Below are 22,771 nucleotides of genomic sequence, written 5' to 3'. Positions count from 1 at the left end.
ACGTAAAAGAGGCGGAGCTACAGTCAAGTGACTGTAGTGGGCGGGGCGAACAGCCAAACACCGTCTCTGATTGGTCAGGTAGGTTGGTCTACAGAATTCACCTATTTTGAAATAAAAAGTTTAAAAAGTGTTGTCAAGTTTTTGCTATTGAAACGGGACATATACAGCGATGACACGTGATAATGATTACTTTTCTCAGGATGGTAAATCAAAATCGATTGTGATCACTGGTTCAGAATTTGTATTGAATTATTTCATAGAATTATTTCTATGCAGGTACGCACCCTACTAGATTTAAACAAGATTTATGCTTTCTAGTGAGCAAATGTCTCCAAAGAATCCTGCGTTATAATATAAAAAGGTGATTTGTTTCCAGATGCGGACAGTAACTAAGTACATTTACTTGAGTAATGTACTTGAGTACACTTTTCGAGTATCTGTACTTGAGTATTATTTTTTATAGAAACTTATGGCTTTAACTTCACTACATTTGAAAGACAAATATTGTGCTTTTCACTCCACTACATTTCTATCAAGGTCCTCGAAGTAGAAACTCGTTACTATGTAGCAGCTTTGAAAGTCAGTGGGTGATTTTTATTTTTTTTCTCCAAAATGTGGCTTTTTTTCTCTAAAATTATGTTTTGCTTTTTTTGTTAAAGCAAATATATTAAATATATTAATATAAAATATTTTAATATATTATATTAAATATATTAATATAAAAATTAATATTTAAAAATAAATAAATATAAATTGCGAGAAAAAAGTCAGAATTGTGAGAAATAAACCTAGAATTGAGAGAAAAAATGTAATTTTGTGCGATAAAAATGGGCTTCCATGTGACTGATTATGATTTATCTTTAACATAACGAGGAATTCCTCAAACATGAATTCTGAATGATATGTGTGTGCTGTAAAATGTAAGTTGCTAACAAAATGCTGCATAAGGAATACAGCTAGGCTAATTAAACCATGGAAAATTAACCATGGTTTTATTATAGTAAAAGTGTAGTAACCATGTTTTTTGGCTGATTGATTACCATTTGTATAACCACAGCTTTACTACAAATACCATGGTTAGTGTAACAAAACCATGGTTAATTTGTGGTTACCATGGTTTAATTACAATAACCATGTTTTTTTGTTGATGTTATTTTTGTTTGTTTGTTTTAAAATTTCATAAGGGCACAATGAGCGTTTATAACTTGGTGACACACAACGATTTTAAAATTCATATGATCGTTATTTATGTTGTAGAACAAAATGGAAAGTTGCTTCAAGTAAATATGAATCACACCAGGCTTCCAGGTTGGCCTAGAAATCTTCGTCATGACTAAACAGGATCAATTGATCACAAAACTTCTCAAAGTCTTGGAAGCACTGGAATTTCCTTCAGGAAGTGCAAATCTCAATCATGCAGTGTTGCCAATTTAGCCATTTTTCAGTCTACCTTAACCCTAGCGACTTCTTCCAAAAGCACCTAGAAACAAATGTAGCAATTTTTCAAGTTTATTTGGCAACTTTTAGCAACTTTTGATAAGTGACTCAGACAATAAAAAGGCACACATTTTCCCTTCAAATTACACAAAAAGAGCAAACCAAAGCAGTACACACATCACGTGAACTGAGTTAGCAGCTATTTGCAATTGTTTAATTAAAAAATAATCATAATTGTTCATTTATGATACACAGTAGCTTGTACCTGCAATTGTTGATCAGTTAGTACACTAAGAAAAATGGAAAAAAGATAGCTAATTTTCCAGGATATTATCCATTATCCATTGTAACCCTGTAACCCGAAAACACAATGCGCAATTTAAAATGCGTATTGTTTTAAAAAAAACAATACGGAAAAATCTTTCATATTAACATTATGAAAAACATGTGCCCTATTTTTACAGACTTTTCTTAGAGTGTAGCACACTAACTGCAGTAACTACTGCTTAAAACATAATTGTTGAGAATGTGTATTAATATTACTAGTTTACTAGCTATTAAAAAAAAAACTTAAACTGTAATCATTCAAAAATGTGTAAGTGTTCAATAATTCAATGTATTTAAAAATACAGTTCTGTATATTTTAATATTATATTATGCATATTATTTTACAAAAAAAAATAAAAAATTTTGACACAATTTTGCGTCGTGATTGCGCAATGACGTCATCGCGCAATGACATCACAACGTCTTGACAAATCGACCTTCATTTAGCAACTTTCTCTGAAGGTTAGTGGGCAACACTGTGGTCAAGACTCTATTCTGGCTCTAGATGGCAGCAAACGCTGTTCTGCTTCGCTTTGGCAGCACGCCGGAGATTGGGATCCAGACCCTGGGAAAAGAGCAGCTTTACCCTTATAAGGCCGCAATCCATCCGCTCCGTTTTCCCCCAGACTTTTCCTCTCCACCCTCCCTTCCTCTCCCTCTCCCGCTCTCTCTCTCAGGCCACAGGGATATTTACAGCAAGACTGGCTCAGCGTACCTTATTAGGAGCTGTCCTTGTTGTCAGTGTATATGTAGATGAGACAAACAGATGAGAGGATGGCATTCATTCTCAAGGGTCATGTAGGCCTAGTTTTTTTTTTTTGCCAAAGGTAACGAGAGGCAAATGTCTGATCTGACGTGTCAGAATCCCATTCAGAAGTGGCTTTTTAACTTTCTCTCGCCCTCAGGTTTTTCTCTCATCCTCTTATTGTTCTCTTGACCTTCTAAACACGGTGTCAGTCGAGAAGAACTAGCCGCTGAATGAATCATTTATTTTGCCGTTCGCTCTCACACTGTCCGGTTTTACTGTAACTTCCTGTCCTTCTCTCTGTGGGAATGTTGCATCCATTATTCCAGCTGTTCTTCTGTTTTTTTCCCCTGCTATCTGATGATGAGGGACATCTGGTAGACATGCACACAGCATTAGGAGAACTGGTGAATGAGAACGAGAGAAAGACAGAGACAGACTGGCTGTCCTGATGACTTAATACTGCTAGTGTTTGAACATGATGCCCAAAAATACTGAATCAAATCTGGAAATTAAACTTTCAAACTTGCATAGATTATGCACCACACTGCTGAAGTTGCACCGAAGAAGTTTCAATTAAAAGTAGACAGAAAGGATGAATATGAACAGCGCTGGGTAGCTGGTACTGATTCCAAACATTACATGAGAAAAATTGCAGTTAGTAACAGATTACACATTTTAGATAATATACTACTTTTTGACTACTTTTGACCCAACTCATTCATCACATTGATTTAAATAGGATAATCTTGTGCCATATTGATATAAAAATGAGTGCTGCCAAACGATTAATCGCGATTAATTGCATCCAAAATAAAAGTTTTTGTTTACATAATATATGTGTGTGTACTGTGTATATTTATTATGTATATATAAATACACACACATGCATGTATATATTTAAGAAGAATATGTTACGTTTATATATTAAGCATATTCATACAAAATATAAATTATATGAATATAAATGTACACATGGAAATATTTTCAAAATATATACTGTGTGTGTGTGTGTATTTATATATACATAATAAATATTACAAAGTACACACACACACACACACACACATATATCATGTGAATAAAAACATTTATTTTGGATGCGATTAATCGCGATTAATTGTTGGACAGCACTAATAAAAATACAAAGAGAATGAAAATATATTCCATTTGTTGTTATTAACGACATGAAGTGCATTAAACATTACGTCAAGATTTTCCAAACCGGACTTCGTGAAGGAATTGCATGAGATTAATGTAAAGCTAATAATTAATCATAAAAATGTAAATAAAAAAAAAAAAACTAAAAAAACTAAATAAGAATAATTTTAAAATAACAGCAATCAAATGCTTATTAAAAAACTTGGAATATTTAATTAACCAACTTCAGAGAACTGTGAACATGTTCATAAATCCAGTGGTCAAAATTTATAGTCATCATACTAGTGACTTGTCCACGAAATTGGAAGATTTCTGAATGTTTACAGGCGATTTTAGAAAGAAAAATTTAAAAGATGAAAAAGAAAGATTATAGAGAATCAATGAATTTTTAATAATTTATTACTATTGTGTTAATAGTATGTAATCATGTAATCAATAAAAAAGTAACTGTAGTCTGATTACAAGTATTTTAGAATGTAGTATAATCTAATTACAAGTATTTGCAAGTAATTTTCGGAGTCTGATTACATAATCCAGATTACATGTAATCAGTTACTACCCCGCACTGAACATAAATGTATAAATAAATGTGTGTATGATGTCTAAAAGTGATAAAGAGAACATTTGAATTAAACATTTGCATGCGCCCATGATGAATCTTCAAATAAAACTTTTAAACTTGCACATATGATGCTCAAAAATGTTGAATTGAATCTATAAATAAAACTTTGAAACTTATAAATTTAAACACACATATGGTCAAAAATGCAAAATTTAATTTTGAAATGTACATAGTCAATAATGTCCAGAAATGTTAAATACAAACATTTGAACATGTTTTATTGACAGAAATGTTGAGACTCGATTGAATGCTCTTGAACAGTTTGAAACAAATGTACATGATGCCTAAAAATTCTGAATATGAAAACTTTGGTTGTGTTGTTTAGTGCACTGACCTGAGCTCAAACAACTTGCTGAAAAATAATAATTAATAAAAAAAAAATTAGTTTGTTTTACATTTTATTTAGTTTGACCACTGATCAGGGGAGTTCAATTATGTTAGTTATATTATTAATATTAAAGTTATTATTTCTGTTTTATATTTTAGCTTTTAGTATTATATATATGCATTTTGTTTTTATTTTTTTTGTTTTTATTTTTTTGTTTGTCAATTTAAATTAACAATATTTCTTTTACATTTTAGTTTGATTGGCCACTGACCAGGGACTGTCAGTTATGTCAGTTAATACTAAAATAAAACACAAACTGCCATCTTACAAATCAATAAACCTCAGCAGAAAAAACGTAAAATGTCAACAAACAAAAACAAAACAAAACGGGCACTAGTCTACAAACACACATATTTTATTAAGTGCCAACATTCATTCAATATATTAGAAAAACAACACGTGGAGAAAATGAAGCCAATATCAAGTTACAGTTTATAGCGTTATGAGTTCAAATGCATAATATTTGTACATTTACACAATAAACAAAAGTTGTTGCCCTCGCTTCAGAAGATGCAGAGAGCACGGATGATTCAAACAAGGGTAAAAACCACAAAAATAGACATTTCCTCATGGCTCGCCGCAAGTGTCGCTTTAAAAAAAAAAGATGCATAGCATAACTGGCTGCGAAACGACAGCCTGGCGTGTTTTCAACGAATGATTGTCGCGCTGGTTTCTGGAGTTGATGGATTGGAGTGACATGTTCAGGCCACCTTTAGTGGAGTTTAGGGTTGAACCTCTCAATTTTGTGTGTGTGTTTGTGCAAAGATGCAAAAATACTGCAGACTTCAGCTGCCTGAGACTCGTGGAATGTGTGTGGAGTGTGTGCGCTCACGCTTATGGGAATGTGCATGGTGCATGCGTCCCTATACGAGTGCGAGAGTGTGTATGTGTGTGTGTGTGTGTGTGTGAGAGAGAGAGAAAGAGAGCGAGAGAGAAATAGGGAAATCTGAAGCTCCGTTGATGAAGTTGGATGAAGTTCAAACACGCCACACGCACAGGAAGGTAAAAGATCACGGCTAACTGTGGGCCGCCATAAAACAGTGACATTGTTCCTCTCCTCCTCTTTCCCTTCTTTGGCTCTGGAGAAGGATGGTGGGAAGGGGTGGTCGGTTTCTCTTTCTCTCTCTCTCGGTCTTCTGCTCGTCCTCTTGCTCTATTTGGAGAGTTTGCTGATGACTCTGATGAGCGCACCGTTCTCGTCCTTCAGCCTCTGGTTGTCGGCTCTCAGATCTCCTAAAACCTGTGCGACAGACACACACCAGTTCTTTACAGCTGTCAGAGGAGTCATTTAAAGGGACAGTTCACAGTAAAGTATAAAAACCGACATCATTTACATGCCCCCATGTCATTCCAAACCCAGGAAACAGGAAATACAAAAGATGATGTTTTGAAAAATGTTCAAGCAGCTGTTTTCAGCTGTTTATAATGTAAGAATACAGTGACCAAAAGTAGTCCATATACAATTCATTATATTATATTATTATATTTAATAATTATTATTATTAACATCATCAAATTTCATACTCATACATACATTTTTTTAAATGTAATTATTTCTGTTTTACATTTTAGTTTGATTGTCCACTGACAAGCACTATCAATTATTAAATGTAATTAATCAATAAAATCAATATTAATAACAATTTACAAAAATGTCTTAATATAGTGCTTTTATTTTACCACTGACCAAGGACTGTAAATGATGTATTATTAAAATTATATTATTATTAATAATAATTATTATTAATAAACATTTTAATAATAATAATAATAATAATAATAATAGTTATTATTATTACTACTATTAATAACAAAATAATTCATACTCAAATACATACATTTTTTAAATGTAATTATTTTAGTTTTACATTTTAGTTTGATTGGCCACTGACCAGGGACTGTTAGTTATGTCTATTACATATTAAAAATTGATAAAATTAATATTAACAATAATAATAAATAGGGCTTCCCTGGACTAAAGATTTCTCCGGTCGACTAGTAGTCATTCAATTTAAGCATTAGTCGACTAATCGTACATTTATTAATAAACCATTTAAATCATTATAATGAGCCTTTAATTGCCTACAAAGCCTTATAAGCACTCAAGCACATGCATAAAGCTTGCCACAGCGCACCGCAGAAGTGATGATTATGAATGTGTCTGGGAACAACAGTAAGGAGGCTGCATTACCATTTTAATAATTCATAGATACACTAGTGCTTTCTTTGGTTTTAGCTTAAGAGATGAAGTCGGAGACACTGACTCGTCATCTTCGTAGTAGTGGATGTTCATACAAATTATATAGCCTAATCTGAGAATATTTGTTTTCCATTTGAAGTGGTTCATTTGAAAGTAGACATTTCGCTTTCTATAGATATGTTTTCATATCTGTAGGGCAAGTATACACAGACTTTCGTGCTCAGGTTCACAGAGACCGAGACGGCAGAAAGTGCATTGTGTTTGCTTTCATTAGTTTACAAAAGCACAGTGTTTTGTTGTTATTAGGAGTGCACACAAATAAACATAGATTCTTTACAGATTAGGAAGATCCTTATCTGTCTTTGGAATCTATACAGATTTTTATCTGTATGACCAAAAATGACGGGAGTATTTTAAGAGCAAGTGAGCGCACCGGCACCTTCATCTGTCCTGCTTCCACTCTCCGCACAGACACTGAATAGCGCACATTTCTCTAGGTTAACATTAGATATAGTGGCCATGTAAAGTTTCTAATATTTACATATTTCAGATGATAAGCCATATTTGAGGTCGATGAATGATAGGTGAGCGTTTGGATGTCCTGCCTGATGTACTAGCCTACCACATAGACCAGCCGTTAACGATCTGCCTGTCACGGACTGCGTGACTTCGCCTCTGGATTTTTATTATTTTTAAATTTTTTTCTGCGACTAATAAAATTTTGGTCGACCAAGCCTCTTCTGGTCAACTAACGTTTAGTCAACTATTAGGGGGCAGCCCTAATAATTAATACATACAATATTTGCGCATGTCATCCGTTATCACTGATATGCAAAAAACCCAAATCGGTTAATTACTTTTCTCACTGATTTCAAGCCTACAAACCTCACATTCTACAGAGGAAAGTCATACAGGTTTGGAGCAACATGAGGTTGAGTAAATGATGCCAGAATTTACATTTTTATCACTTTACCACTCCTAACCAGGCATGACATGACAAGTTTCCAGTTTCAAGTTATTTTTCTGTCCTCAATAAGAGTAAAAATGCAGTGCAGTGCTACAAACTCACAGCCAGAACATAGAAGCTGATGACTAATATACTGAAGCAGAAGCAATCAGATTTCACTGTGGGAAAAGCTAGAAATAGAAACCAGGTGACTAAACTCACATTAACATGGCAGAAGTGTGATTAATCATATTTGTCATGCCTGATTAGTGTGCAAGACAAATGCCTCGTTAAACTGGTTGTACTCGTGTTGGCTGAATTGCTCTCAGGGATAAAGTATTAACATATGCATTCACAACATTTCAGTGGAAAATGCTTCAGTAGCCTCTCAGCCAATCAGCATCCAGAACTGAGTGAAAGAGCCAATCAGAACAAGTCTTCCGTGATCACATTCTCTCACCTTCAACTCCTCTTCCAACTCAGCAGCACGCCTCTCTAACATCTTTTTCTCCTGAAACGAAGAGAAAACAAGCATGTGGAGTGACATCAGATTGAAAACGTCTAAACAGGGAAAATTCCATGTGCTTTTCATTACTTCAGCAGAATTGTGTGTTCTGTAAACTCACCTTCTTTTCCATTTCCAACAGAGCCGTGCAGTCCGTGAATCTCTCCTGCCTCTGTTAAAAACACAAACACAGGAGTCAAATATATTGTTATTTGGTATCACACTGATATTGAAAGAAAAATCTACCAATATCAGTGTTTCTACAGTCATTCATGTATGAAAATATCTGTGCGCATTCATTATGAAAATTACAGAAGTCTTCAGAAATTCATATATATATATATATATATACACATACACACACACACACACACAGTTGTGTTCAAAATTATTTATATCCTTGGTAAATATGGTCAAAGAAGGTTGTGAAAATAAGTCTGCATTGTTTATCCATTTGATATTTCATTCAAAAATGTAAAAAAAAAAAAGGAATCAGGAAATAAATATTTTTCTCTAGTACACAATGACCACAATTATTGGTACCCCTAGAAATTCTTATGATTAAAATATCTCTGAAGTATATTCCCATTCATATTTGCATTTTTATCACACCAGGGTGACTAGGAACATGAAATTGTCCAGCCTTGGCTTCCTGTTTCACGCGATTATAACACCAAGTATATGAGGAACACCAAGGCCAAATTGCCTTAATCATTGATCACAAGGAGTAAAATCAAAGAATATATTTCTGATGTGCAGCAAAAGATTGTTGAACTTCACAAATTTAGAAAGTGGCTGTAAGAAACGCGCTAAATCACTGAAAATGCCCATTTCCACCATCAGAGCAATAATTAAGAATTTCCAATCAACATAAAATGTTATGAAACTGCCTGGAAGAGGACGTGTGTCTATATCATCCTAATGCACGGTGAGAAGGAGAGTTTGAGTGGCTAAAGACTCTCCAAGGACCACAGCTGGAGAATTGCAGAAAATAGTTGAGTCTCGGGGTCAGAAAACTTAAGAAAAAAAAAAAAAGTCAAACAGCACCCACATCAGCACATGTTGTTTGGGAGGGTTTCAAGAAAAATTCTCCTCGCTCATCCAAAAATAATCTCCAGCATATTCAGTTATCAGACACGACTGGAGCTTCAAATGGGACTGGCTTCTATGGTCAGATGAAACTAAAAAATGAGCTTTTTAGCAGCAAACACTCAAGATGGGTTTGGTGAACACAGGAATAAAAAGTACCCCATGTGTACAATGAAATATACTGCTGTATTTTTGATGTTGTGGGCCTATATTTCTGCTGGAGGTCCTGGACATCTTGTTTAGACACACGGCATCATGGATTCTATCAAATACCAACAGATAAAAAAATCAAAACAGACTGTCCATGCAGAAATCTTATAATGGGCCATGTTTGGATCATCCAACAGGACAATGATCCACAAACAAACCTCAAAACCAAAACAAAAATGGGTCACTGAGCACAAAACCAAGCTTCTGCTGGCCATTCCAGTCCTCTGACCTGAACCCTGTAGAAAATGAGTAAACTGAAGAGAAGAAGCACCAACATGGAGCTGGGAATCAAAAGGGTCTGGAGTGATTCTGGATGAAGGAATGGTCTCTGATCTCTTGTCAGGTGTTCTCTAACCTCATCAGGCATTATAGGAGAACATTTAGAGCAGTTAAACTGGCAAATGGAGGTTGCAAAGAGTATTGAATAAAAGGGTATGATTAATTGTGGCCAATGTATATTAGAGAAAAACATTTATTTCGTAATGAGATTTCCTTCCATTTTAAATTCTTACTATCCAATGAAAGGTTAGATTTTTGAAAATTTTTAAATAAAAGATCAAAAGAATATATATATATATATATATATATATATATATATATATATATATTAGGGGTGTCAACGTTAAGCATGCGATTAATCCCAAAAAAAAATTAACGCGTTAATATTTTTTTAACACAAATTAATCGTTTGATAAGGTTCGACCCCAACTTCTTCCCGTCATCGCAGCGCGGAAGGTCATCTATCATTGTGTGATGAGGGTACAGCACCAGTGTTGCCAGGGTAACGGCACAAGTGGGCTATTTTGAAAATAAAAAGCCATGGGCTGCGGTTTTTTGGGCTACTTTTATAATGTACCACGGCCTCCCCAGGGTGTAGATAGACAGATAAAAATGAAAATAGATCCTTTTACTAATGTGTATTATACTCGGAATGTATCCCTGGCAACTTAAGAATGGAGAGGCGGTTGTAACATCAAACAATGTGAGTTTCAGCAGAGCATACATGTTAAGGCTTTTACACAGCTGAAATAAACATGACAACAGCCACTATAGATTATATAAGATAATAAACACACGATTGGATAGATATGGTCTGTATGTGATTTTCTTGAGATGATGTGTACATCTGAAATGCTAATTTGTGCAGCGATATAAAAGGCTATAAATAACATATTTTAACAACAGTAAAGGACCAAATTCCACGTGATCGCAAAAGGAAGTTATTACAAACACTCGATGGTGGTTTGAAGTGAGTTCTGAGGAAAAGTGTACTATTAATCTCATAAATTGTCTTATTTAGCATGATGCTAATGTTAGCTCTAATGCAGCTGCAGAACAGGTCCAATTCTTCTTCATAATGCATTTTGTCATAATACTTCATGTAAGGTCGCAAGAAAATGTTTTGTTGTGTTTATTTAGAAATACTTTTGATAATAGTTGGGTAAATGTATACTGGGATTGAAGCGATGTGGCTTGGTAAACGTTTTATTGCCAGTTTAAAGGCTGATAATGGCTGAATAAAATCAAAATAATAATGATAAAAGAATAATAAGGATTATGTCTCATACCTGGCGGAAGTGTGAAAGGTTCCGTTTCCTTAAACTAGTTTGTCATGCATTTCTTTATTTCAACACATTTACAGGTAAATCCTAGTATTTGAAATTTGTGATTAATCATGATGACTGTGATTAACGCGATTAAATTTTTAATATTAGCACTAATATATATATATATATATATATATATATATATATATATATATATATATATATATATATATATATATATATATATATATATATATATATATATATATATATATACACACACACACACAGACATATATGTATAGACACATTACACAGACACATTACTTTAATATATAGCATATTTTTCTCTAAAATGTGTCTATATCAGTTTATAAGTATAGTTTTATTCATTTTTATTTCAGTTTTACTTTGTTATTTTAGTATATCATATTAAACTAAATGAAAATAAGAAATTTACATAAAATAAAATAAGTTTAAGTGTTTTACAATATTTTATTTTAGTTGAGGTTTATTTTATTTCTAGTAACGAAAATGTAAAATGTTTATGATTTTGGTAGTTTTAGTTATAATAACCCTGAGATATAAATATACACATGAATGTGTATTTATTTACTAATATTTATTTTGTTACAAGAAATATAATAAACTTGAAACATAAAAATGATTCAATTCTTTAACTTTGACAAAGTTGTATTATATATAATAATAATAATATTATATAAAATAGTACTAAAAGCAGCACTGAAATGTCTAGCTACTTCACTCGTTTTATTTTACATTTGATTACATTAGAATTTTTTCTTAATTTCTCAGCGCATACATTAATATTTGATACTGCTAGTACTGAATTCTTTGATTTTCTGCTTAAAGGGGTGGGTGACTGGTTTCTCTAGGCTTGATTGTGTTTATGGGGTGCAGTCTAACGTGTTAATGCTTAGTTTTTTAAAAAACTGATTATTTTTCCACATAATTTACCTTTATTTCACACTGCTCTGTCTCTTCTCCTATAAATGCGCTGATCATTTCCTGCTTTTATGAAGTTCCTCCCTCAGAAATACGCGATGGGCTGAGATTGGTTACCTGGTCCAGTGTGTTGTGATTGGCTAAACCGACTCTAGCGCGAGTCTAAACATCCCGCCCCTCTCCTCAGCGGCATGTGCTCCGGTTGTATTGTAAACAATGGCGTCGTCAATATTGCTTATCAGTTTGAGCCTGATTGAGACCCAGAGAATATTAGTGAAGAGGATCACGCAGAAGCACGGCTCTTTTAGATACGCTGTTATTTTTAAATGCTACTGCTTCTGTTAGCTTTTAATACATGGTTTTATTCTGATTAAAGCTTTAATACAGTGCGGCAACCGCACGCGCGTCCATGTTTAACGCTTCTCATAGCTATGTGAAAATAAGTGTATAAATGGAACAGTTCATTGTTGGAGCTGAGCTGATGATCTGAGAGAGAGAGATGCAGAGCGTGTGCAGAGCAGGGCGACGCGAGGAACATGATTAGGAACCACTGCTATAGAACATTAATTTTGAAACTTGTGAATTCATTAGAATCGTTAGAAGACAGAATTGCGATTCATATATGAATAGATTTTTACGTGCACCCCTAGCTTTCTCTTCCTCTTCTCTAAAGCAGCGCAGCATGGCCTCACCTCCTTTGCTGCATGTTCCTGAGGGCGGGGTTTATCTGGGTCAGTGACGTATCAGACCCGGGAAGTAGCTCGTTGTAGTCCCTACGAGCCATTTTGTTGGCATTAAACTGCCAGAATTTTAAAAGATATCTCTGTTTGCATTGAACTTTCAGTGTCGTAACTTTGCAGATATTGTTTATGCTCAAACAGCAACATTACACACTAACTAACGTTAAAAAAAGTGAAATCGCAATCAACCACCCCTTTAAAAAAAAGACAAATGAATGTCAGGATATGTTTTTATATGCTTGATCAAAAATAATAATTTTCATATTAGAAAACAAAAAAGTATATGTGCAAGTAAAGTATTTCTGAAACTGCTATCATAGTAATCCAACACACGTGTGCAGCTGTGATGTGTGAGTGTGTGTGTGTGTGTGTGTGTACCTGTGTGGCCTTTTCCAGCTCCACCCGGGTCAGTGAAATGGTTCTCTGTGTGTCTGATAACTGTGACTGCAGACGGCGGTTCTCCCTGGACATCTCGTCAAACAACTGAAACACACACACGGATACAGACGTAAAACACACACACACACACACACACACACACACACACACACCTCCTGCCAACACAATTAGCCAAACCAATCAGCCAAACCACACACCCCTGCTGACCTTCTTAAAGTCCCTGGACTCTGATCCCCTCGAGAGAATACAGTCATTCAAGACCGAATCAGACCTGAGAGGAAGGAAAGAGAGAGAATGAGAAGGATGCAGACGTCGCCAAACAACCTGAAAGGTCAAAGGTCAGACTCGTACCTGCTGCTCGTGTGTCTGTCTGTCTGCATGAGGAAAACAAAATTTCACGTCAGCAAGAAACCATAAACACATGCAAAAACTTAAATTACACTAATCAGAATAAATTATACGCAAATATTTAAAAACATTAACACACATTTTGACATTAAAAATATCTGTTTTTAAAATGTATTGTATTATATACATAATTATCACATATAATAAATAAAATAATAAATAAATAAATAAATATATATATTCCCCCTCATAAAGTCCTATCACTGTCAATCAATTAAAAAGTGCATGCCGATTGGCCAGACCTGTGGGTCCCGCCCACTGCTACTCTCCTCCTCTCCACTGGGGTCGTTGTCATCGCTCTGAAAACACAAAAGTAAATGTTTAAATCTGTATTTCTGAGCTCCTGCTTCAATCACGTGTCCTCATCTTCCTCACCTCTCCTGTTTTTCCTCTCCTCCGAGCTCTGGCTCTCCTGCGCTCCCTCGCTCGCTCCTCAATGTCTGCGACTGCGCTGTCTGCATCTGACACATAAGTCAGAAACAGTGTTACGGACAATGACACGACTAAACACATCAGTGTGGTATCATGAAATCCAGTGATAAGGGTCAAAGGTGAAAGGTCACCCTGTCTGTCAGGACGTGGAGCTCCAGGAGGGTGTGTGAGTCCCAGCAAATCTGACTTCTGCAGGTTAGCGATACGAGACCGCCAGCTCACTTCCTGCGCAAAAATAAATAAATTATTAATTTAACATATGTAAATAATAATGATTAATAATATATATAATTTATATAATCAGTTTTATTTCTTACATGTATAAATGTTGATCTAAATAAATCTACATAAATTATGTTTCATATAAGTAAACATTACATATATATATATATATATATACACACACACACACACAGTGTATACACACACACACATATAAATACACACTGCCGCTCAAAAGTTTGGGATCAGTAAGATTTTTAATGTTTTTTAAGGGAGTCTCTTCTGCTTATCAAGACTGTATTTATTCGATCAAAAATACAGAAAAAAACAGTAATATTGTGAAATCTTATTGCAATTTCTAATATTGGTTTCCTATTTTAATATACTTTAAAATATAATTTATTTCTGTGACACAGCACTGAATTTTCAGCATCTTCAGTGTCACATGATCCTTCAGAAATCATTCTAATATGCTGATTTATTATGAGTGTTGTTATGAGTGTTTCCAACATTGATTATAAATCAGCATATTAGAATGATTTCTGAAGGATCATGTGACACTGAAGACTGGAGTAATGAAAGTTCAGCTGAAAGTTCAGCTGAAAGTTCAGCTTTGATCACAGAAATAAATGATATTTTAAAGTATATTAAAATAGAAAACTGTTTAAATTGCAATAATATTTCACAAAATAACAGTTTATTCTGTATTTTTGATCAAACAGATACAGCCTTGATGAGCAGAAGAAACTTCTTTAAAAAAACATTACAAATCTTACTGATCCCAAACTTTTGAGCGGCAGTGTATGTATATGTATATGTATGTATTATTATGCATATATTTACACACAAACACACAGGTAATAACTGTTTCCAAACAGGTTTCTCAAACATTCTCTTCCTCTGCTATTTTTCAGACATCAATTAAGTTGTTTAGTTTTAGAAAGTACTATAACTTCAAAAAAAAAAGACACACTTGACCTTTACCCTTTAATATTTCTGACTGGTTTATCTCTCTGAGTGCAGAACAAATGCAGATATTTGGATTAAACTCGACCTTTCTCACCCCTTCCTCTCCCTTCTTTTGCTTCGCTTCTTTCTCCTCCTCTTCTTTCTTCTTCTCCTTCCCCTTGTTTTCCGTCTTCATTGTCTTCTCCGCTTCCTGCAGGTCTGTGAGAGTAACACCCTGAAGAGCAAACACAACGGTCACACGGAGATGTCTGGACTCCAGCTGCGCACAAACACAAAACCACTCCACACACTTTTGCCCTGTGTTAAGGTCAGAGCTCAGGGTTAAAGGTCATACAGTCTTAGATGCACCGCCCACTGACTGTTTAATGCATATTCCACATGAAAATCTCCCTGTTTTCCAGCACTTCTGAGAAAGCACCAATAGATAGATCTATCATTGTGATACCACTGGTTTCTGATTTACCCGTCAATAAATGTTACATAAAAACAAACAGAGTTGGTTGATTTGCTTGTCAAAAAGATCAATCTTGGTCAATTTTCCAGTCAAAATGGGTGTTTCAATGTGAAAAGCAGTGTTACTTTATTATTGATATACTATTATAGAATTTATTACTTTTTTTTTTTTTTTTTACATATTTCAAAAATAAATAACAAAATACAACTATATTTTGTTTTAGTAATTACTGCATGCGAGTTAATATTTTCCTTTTTTCCAATATTTTTTTCAGTATTTCTATTTCTATTTAAATTAGTTGCCAAACTAATATTTTTTTTATTTTATTTCAATCAATGAAAATGATTTTTAACAGTCATAATGCCAGACTGACCTGCGTGGAGCGTCTGGACTGACGGGCATGTCTGGAACGGGCTTTTCTCTGAGCTTCTGCTTCCTCATCACGCACTGGAGTCAGATAGGACCTACACATACATAAACGCAAGCTTCAGATGATTAAAACAATGAAAACACAGCTAAAACTAGCTTGTAGCTGGACCAAACTGGTCTAGATGGGTTAGACAACCAGCTGCTGGACCTTGATCAAGCTGTTTAGAGCTGGTAGACCATCTTGTACCAACAATAAACTGATTATTACATGTTATATTATAAATTAAATGTATTATTATTTTATTATATTACATATATACATTATTATATATAAACTGATTATATTATTATAAATTAGTATTAAATATAAATAACTTTTATTTAATTTTAATTAAAATGAAATCAAACTGTATGCAAATACTATTAAATATAAAAATAAATGATAAATATTTATAAATTGAATTAATATTATTTAATATATAAAAAAATTCTACATGTAAACATAGATATAAAAATATAATATAAATTAATTAGTGCTTTCAAATCAATTAATCATGATTAATCACATCCAAAATAAAAGACAAGCCTATATTTAAGAAATATATGTAATATATAAAATGATAACATAAATGAATATATATATATATATATATATATATATATATATATATATATATATATATATATATATATATATATATATATATATATATATATATATATATATATATATAGACATATATATATATATATATATATATATATATATATACACACACACACACACACACACACGTAAATATATACATGTATGTGTCACGCATATATATTATGTAAACAAAATCTTTTATTTTGGATGCGATCAATCGCAATTAATTGATTTGACAGCACTAAAATTAATCTGAAGTAAATTATGTAATTTATTATTTTATAGAGAGAGAGAGAGAGAAAATGTATCAAAAATATCAAAAAAATGTAAATGATCGAATTTTATATGTGACCCTGGACCACAAAACCAGTCTTAAGTCGCTGGAGTATATTTGTAGCAATAGCCAAAGACACATTGTATGGGTCAAAATTATAAATTTGTCTTTTATGCCAAAAATCATTAGGATATTAAGTAAAGATCATGTTCCATGAAGATATTTTGTAAATTTCTTACTGTAAATATATCAAAACTTCATTTTTGATTAGTAATATGCATTGCCAAGAACATCATTTGGACAACTTTAAAAGGTGATTTTCTCTGTATTTAGATTTTTTTGCACCCTCAGATTCCAGATTTTTCAATATTGTCCGATCCTATCAAACCATACATCGATGGAAAGCTTATTTATTTATATGTATAAATCTAAATTTCGAAAAATTGACACTTAAGACTGGTTTTGTGGTCCAGGGTCACATGTCACATGTCACATATACATATATATATATATATGTATGTGTGTGTGTGTGTGTGTATGTGTATGTGTATGTATGTCTACACATCCATCATTCACAGTGTTTTAAGGAAGTAAATGGGTCAAAAGTCACTTCAGGCTAGTGTGAGGTGTTTTTTCCAGCAGAATAGAGGTTTATTAGCACTCTGTCGTGTGTAAGTCGTCACACACTCACTTGCGTCTCTGTTTGGTCTCTGGCTCGCCTGATGTGGTTGTCGTGGTTACAGAATTCGAGACTGGTTCCTTCTTTTCGGCCTCTTCTTGAGCTGACCTGCGAGAGACACACCAGATCGTACAAATACAACAAAGACACAGTCAAATCACACACGATCGGAGACACACGCACCTCTGAGCCACTAGATTACTGAGGCGACTCAGTCCAGAGGTTGCCGTGGTTACAGAGGTCACTGAAGGGTCATCAAGTTTCCTTCCATAAGACGAGCTGCGAGGTAACGAGGGGTTCGGAGCTGACACTTCAGCGCTGGACTGGCTGTTCAATCGGCGCGTGTACGAAGAGCTGCGGCTCAACAAGCTACACACACACAGAGGATGGATGAGCTTGGAAGACTCTCAGTCTCAGGAAATAGTCTTAGTGTTTCCTGTGTCTCTCACCTGCTGGGGTTGTCGGGGTTGGTGCTGGTGTCACTGATGCTGAAAAGGCGTCTGGACGGAGTGGGCTGAACACGGGCCAACCTGGGCTCCTGAACACAGGAAATGACATCAATTTGAGGTAATGTATAATATAACATAATATAATATAATACATTTTCACATTAATATGTATAATGGTTATGATGGTACCGTTTTTGAACAATTTATATCAGCTATCTATTTTGCAATATTAGTTTTACTGCTTTACAGCAATTAGTTCCATTTACATAATTTTTACATTTTTTTATACTTTTAAATGTTTTTGAAAGAAAAAGGGTCCAAAAATGTATAAAAAATACAGTATAAAAAGTAATACTGTGAAATATTACTACCATTTAAAATATATAAAATAAAAAAGTTTATTCCTTTGATGCAAAGCTGAATTTTTAGCATCATTACTCCAGTCTTTCTAACATTTCTTATTGTTATCAATGCTGAAAACAGCTTAATGCTTTTGCAATTTTTAGCACTTTTAATATTTTTTCAGGATTCTTCAATTAATAGAAAGTTAAAAAGAACAGCATTTATTTCAAATAGAAATCTTCTGTAACATTATAAATGTCTTTACTGTCACTTTTGATCAATTTAATGCATCCTTGATGAATAACAGTATTAATTTCTTAAAAATTTGTAAAAAAAAAATATCTTAACTTTGTAAAAAAATTTATTTACTGGACTGTCCAACAATAGGCCTCATCACGCAGTTATTTAATATATAAAATATTTAATATATAAAACACCTTTCAACTGAAAAAAAAAAAAAAAAAAAAATTCTATTTTAAAAATAACTAGATTTATTGATATAATTACAGTGACATAAAATTACTGTGTACACCCATACAGTGCATCCAGTATACATACAGTATATGTGTGTTACCTTATTGTCGGATTCCGAGCTCAGTCTGGGACTGGATGCAGAGCGTGTCATTCCGAGTTTAGTTTCGGTGTCCTTGAGGGCCTCAGCGGCTGGATCAGAGGCCCCGGCCGAGCCCAGTGTCACAGAACTTCCTGCTTTACGCAGAGACGTCCTCCAGGAACCTGGAGCCTCTGTCACCGGGGCCCGGACGGGTTCAGCCTACAAGCACACCACACATTATATTATATTATTAAAAACACATTCAAATATTGTACGTTATTGTTAATTTACACATTAATATGTATAAGGGCTGGGTGGTTATGATGGGTCTGTTTTTGATCAATGTTACATGCATTATATTATATTCTATTTAGTGCTGTCAAACGATTAATCGTATCCAAAATAAGTTTTGTTTACATAATGTAAACTGTGTACTGTGTATATATAAATACTATGGCTGTCAATCGATTAACTTATTTAATTGCGATTAATCACATGATTGTCATGAGTTAACTCGTGATTAATTGCAACTTAATCGCACATTTTTATTTGTTCTAAATGTACCTTAAATTAATACTTTTCAAGTTTTTAATACTCTAATCAACATGGGCATGGACAAATATGGATGCTTTATGCAAATGTATGTTTATTATTATTGAAACCATAGTCAACATAGAGCATGAAGACTAGACATGTTTCAAAGGTCATAGATGTTTTCCAAAGAACTTGTTCATGTCTATTAGACACACGAAAAAAGATAATACCAGGTTCCCATTACTTCTCTTTCTTTGCACTGAGCAATTTACTTACACAAACCCGTTTACATTTTTGCATGACAGGGCAGCTCACTTCTTCTGAACATGCAAAATCTACATGTATTATTTATTATTACATTTGTTTGCCTCTCTGTGCCCACATACTGTATTTTGATGCAGCTAAATTCTCAATAAAACTGTTTTCATTGATATATTTAACTGTTTCTGTTGTCAGACAACCGAATGAATATGAAATAGTGACTGAAACGCGACCCATTAGGCTACATAACCAGCTCTCCCTTTTCATTATTTGAAATAAAACAAAGCCTAAACATATTTTTTCAGGAAGTTGCCAAAGCAACATTTCTCATTTTCGAATAAATTCATTACAATTTTCAAATATAGCCACAGCAATAATTGTTTTTTTTTTAGTGATAATTTTATTATCATCAGCCATTGAAATAATCATTTTTGGCTGCTGAATTGGCTGTTAGTGGCCATTTGAATTGATTTGTGACTATTTTAGTATATATTAGCACTTTGTACTACAGAAAATGTGTTAAACAGCTGTTAAACAGTTGTGCTGTACAGAAAATGTGGCTGGATTCAGAAAATCAGAATCAATAATTTCATTGAAAGCCAGAAATTTGCCAGATCGTTTTGGATATACAAGCTCTAAATGACATCAAATTTTCTGCAAATCAGCCGACTTTTCAAAAATTTCAACGCTTTGAAGCAGTTTAGCATTAGCAGTTCTCTGGTCACCTTTTTAACCTGGTTAAGGGCAGTGTTGGTCACAGAGCTCGCTCCGGGCGCTGCATTGCGTTTGTTGTTCAAGTTGTTGATCAGTTCTCGAGTTTTTGCTTTTTCTGAAGAGATACAAAAAAACTCATCAGTTAGCTAATGTGATTTTTGATTTCCAGAACAAAACCGGGCGGGGTTTGGTCACCTGACTCTGTGTCACTCTCTGATTCGCTCTCTTCCTCTGAACTGGAGCTGCTGGAGGGTTTGGATTGGCCGGCTGTGCGCGTCGACTCGTCCTCGTCCTCTTCTGTGGGCAGAGTCTGGAGTGTGGGCGGAGCATGTTTCTCTCGCTCATGCAGGGTGATCTTCTCTTTACTGCTCATACGAGAGATGGACGTCCTGTAGGTGACATGAAAATCAGCCAATCAGTGAGAGCTGAGAATAAGTCATGTGATGTAACACTATATACTGAACATTCACAATATTCGATATTGAATCAGTTTTTTATTCAACGACTCACTTGCTTCATTACTGAAAAATAACTATGAAATGAAGGTGAATCAATCTGGGTTTTGTTACACAGGAAGTGATGCGTTATCGGACACCGTATGTGATGTTACCTGCGAGGGCGAGTTGGCGCCGTGGAAACAGGTGGGCTGGTCTCAATGACGGGCGTCTGAATCTTCTGTCTCTCTGAACGCATCTTTAAGAGATAAAAACAACAACAGCAGCTGTTAATAATTTAAAACATCAATTCCCAAATGATTCAACCATAACTATCCCTCATCTTTTTATTTTAGCATAAATAAGGGTAAACCTGACAGAAAGAGTCAAGAATATGTCATATATCACCACAAAATAAAAAAAAAAGAAATTATATTCTGCTTGAAGCAAATTTGCATTTCTTTATGAATACTAAAAATATTTTATAATAATAATAATAATAATAACTGAATATTTATTACAGTACTTGTTTGTATTTTATTTCTTCAGTATTATAATTTAATTGATTATTATTAATTTTTTATTTTCACAATACAATTCATCAATGATTAATTTATTTGACCATAAATAAGGGTAAATCTCACAGGAAGTGTCAAAAATATGTAAGTCATATATCACAACAAAATAAAAGAAAATAATTTACATTCCGCATGACGAAAATGAAGCATATTTGCCTTTTTATATTTATATATTAATTAATATTAATTATTATTATTATTATTATTTATTATATATTATTTGGAAAAAAATTAAAAATACACCTCAATTGTGACCTTGTGAGATTCACGACTTTGATAAATAATTAGTCATATAAAAAGATACAGATTACAACAAAAGAAGAAATTATATTCTGCATGAATAAAATTAAGCATATTTGCCTTTTTACACACACACACACACACACACACACACACACACATACATACATATATATATATATACACATACATATTAGCACTGTCAAACGATTAATCGAGATAAATCGCATACAAAAAAGTTTGTTTGCATAATCGTGTTCTGTGTATATTTATTTACACACACAGTATATTTTGAAAATATTTACATGTATTTACATGTCTATATTTATATTCATATAATATATATTATAAATAAATATATTTAATTTCTAAACATAAAATTTTTCTGAAATATATACATGCATGTGTGTGTATTTATATACACATAAATATAGACTGTACATATACATATATTATGTAAACAAAAACTTTTATTTTGGATGTGATTAATCGTGATTAATTATTTGACAACACACATATACATACATATACACATACATACACATCCCAAATATTTGTACATATATTTATCAATTTATGTATTTATTAATATTTATATTTTTATCTCAGTTGTGACTTTGTGAGATTCAATTCCTCTACATTACTCATTACTCACCTGTCAAGCTAGCAACTTGCAATAAAGTAGGACAAGCTTATGCATTAATAGGGCCATTAATGCTGATAATCTGACATCACAAACCCTGTAAAATTCCTATTAAAAATACCACTGATGCATTCAACCTTAACTGCACACACTTCCTTGAAATATCCTCATACTGAACACGCAGTTCTGTCAAGTACGAACGGAGGTGTGTTTGGTAACTTTGGCTCCGTACACCACACAAACACTGTTGTTTTTAAACATTCATGCAGCAAAGATATCTGCTCA

At 33.6% G+C, this 22,771-nt stretch overlaps 1 protein-coding gene across 2 annotated transcripts in view; it reads right to left on the bottom strand.

The window, feature by feature from the left end:
* Positions 1–5,014: 5,014 nt before the first annotated feature.
* Positions 5,015–22,771, bottom strand: part of zmp:0000001167 (protein phosphatase 1 regulatory subunit 12A) — a 31,163-nt gene continuing 13,406 nt past the window's right edge. The window contains exons 7-24 of one of the 2 annotated variants that reach the window (XM_058767020.1): positions 21,202–21,284; positions 20,787–20,980; positions 20,603–20,706; positions 19,104–19,301; positions 18,188–18,276; positions 17,922–18,107; positions 17,751–17,846; positions 16,141–16,231; positions 15,408–15,527; positions 14,254–14,347; positions 14,066–14,151; positions 13,933–13,989; positions 13,634–13,656; positions 13,490–13,553; positions 13,262–13,366; positions 8,453–8,503; positions 8,287–8,337; positions 5,015–5,920 (exon numbers count right to left, since the gene is read on the bottom strand). In XM_058767020.1, coding sequence (XP_058623003.1) covers positions 5,834–5,920; positions 8,287–8,337; positions 8,453–8,503; positions 13,262–13,366; positions 13,490–13,553; positions 13,634–13,656; positions 13,933–13,989; positions 14,066–14,151; positions 14,254–14,347; positions 15,408–15,527; positions 16,141–16,231; positions 17,751–17,846; positions 17,922–18,107; positions 18,188–18,276; positions 19,104–19,301; positions 20,603–20,706; positions 20,787–20,980; positions 21,202–21,284 — 1,779 coding nt within the window. In that variant the 3' untranslated portion in view covers positions 5,015–5,833. The remainder of the gene's footprint in view (positions 5,921–8,286; positions 8,338–8,452; positions 8,504–13,261; positions 13,367–13,489; positions 13,554–13,633; positions 13,657–13,932; positions 13,990–14,065; positions 14,152–14,253; positions 14,348–15,407; positions 15,528–16,140; positions 16,232–17,750; positions 17,847–17,921; positions 18,108–18,187; positions 18,277–19,103; positions 19,302–20,602; positions 20,707–20,786; positions 20,981–21,201; positions 21,285–22,771) is intronic. The other variant, XM_058767021.1, reaches the window with a different exon arrangement.

This window comes from Onychostoma macrolepis, chromosome 25 (genome assembly GCF_012432095.1).
Source record: "Onychostoma macrolepis isolate SWU-2019 chromosome 25, ASM1243209v1, whole genome shotgun sequence".
Lineage (NCBI taxonomy): Eukaryota > Metazoa > Chordata > Actinopteri > Cypriniformes > Cyprinidae > Onychostoma > Onychostoma macrolepis.
Note: the sequence above shows the minus strand (reverse complement) of the source record. Positions and strands in the feature narration are given on the sequence as shown.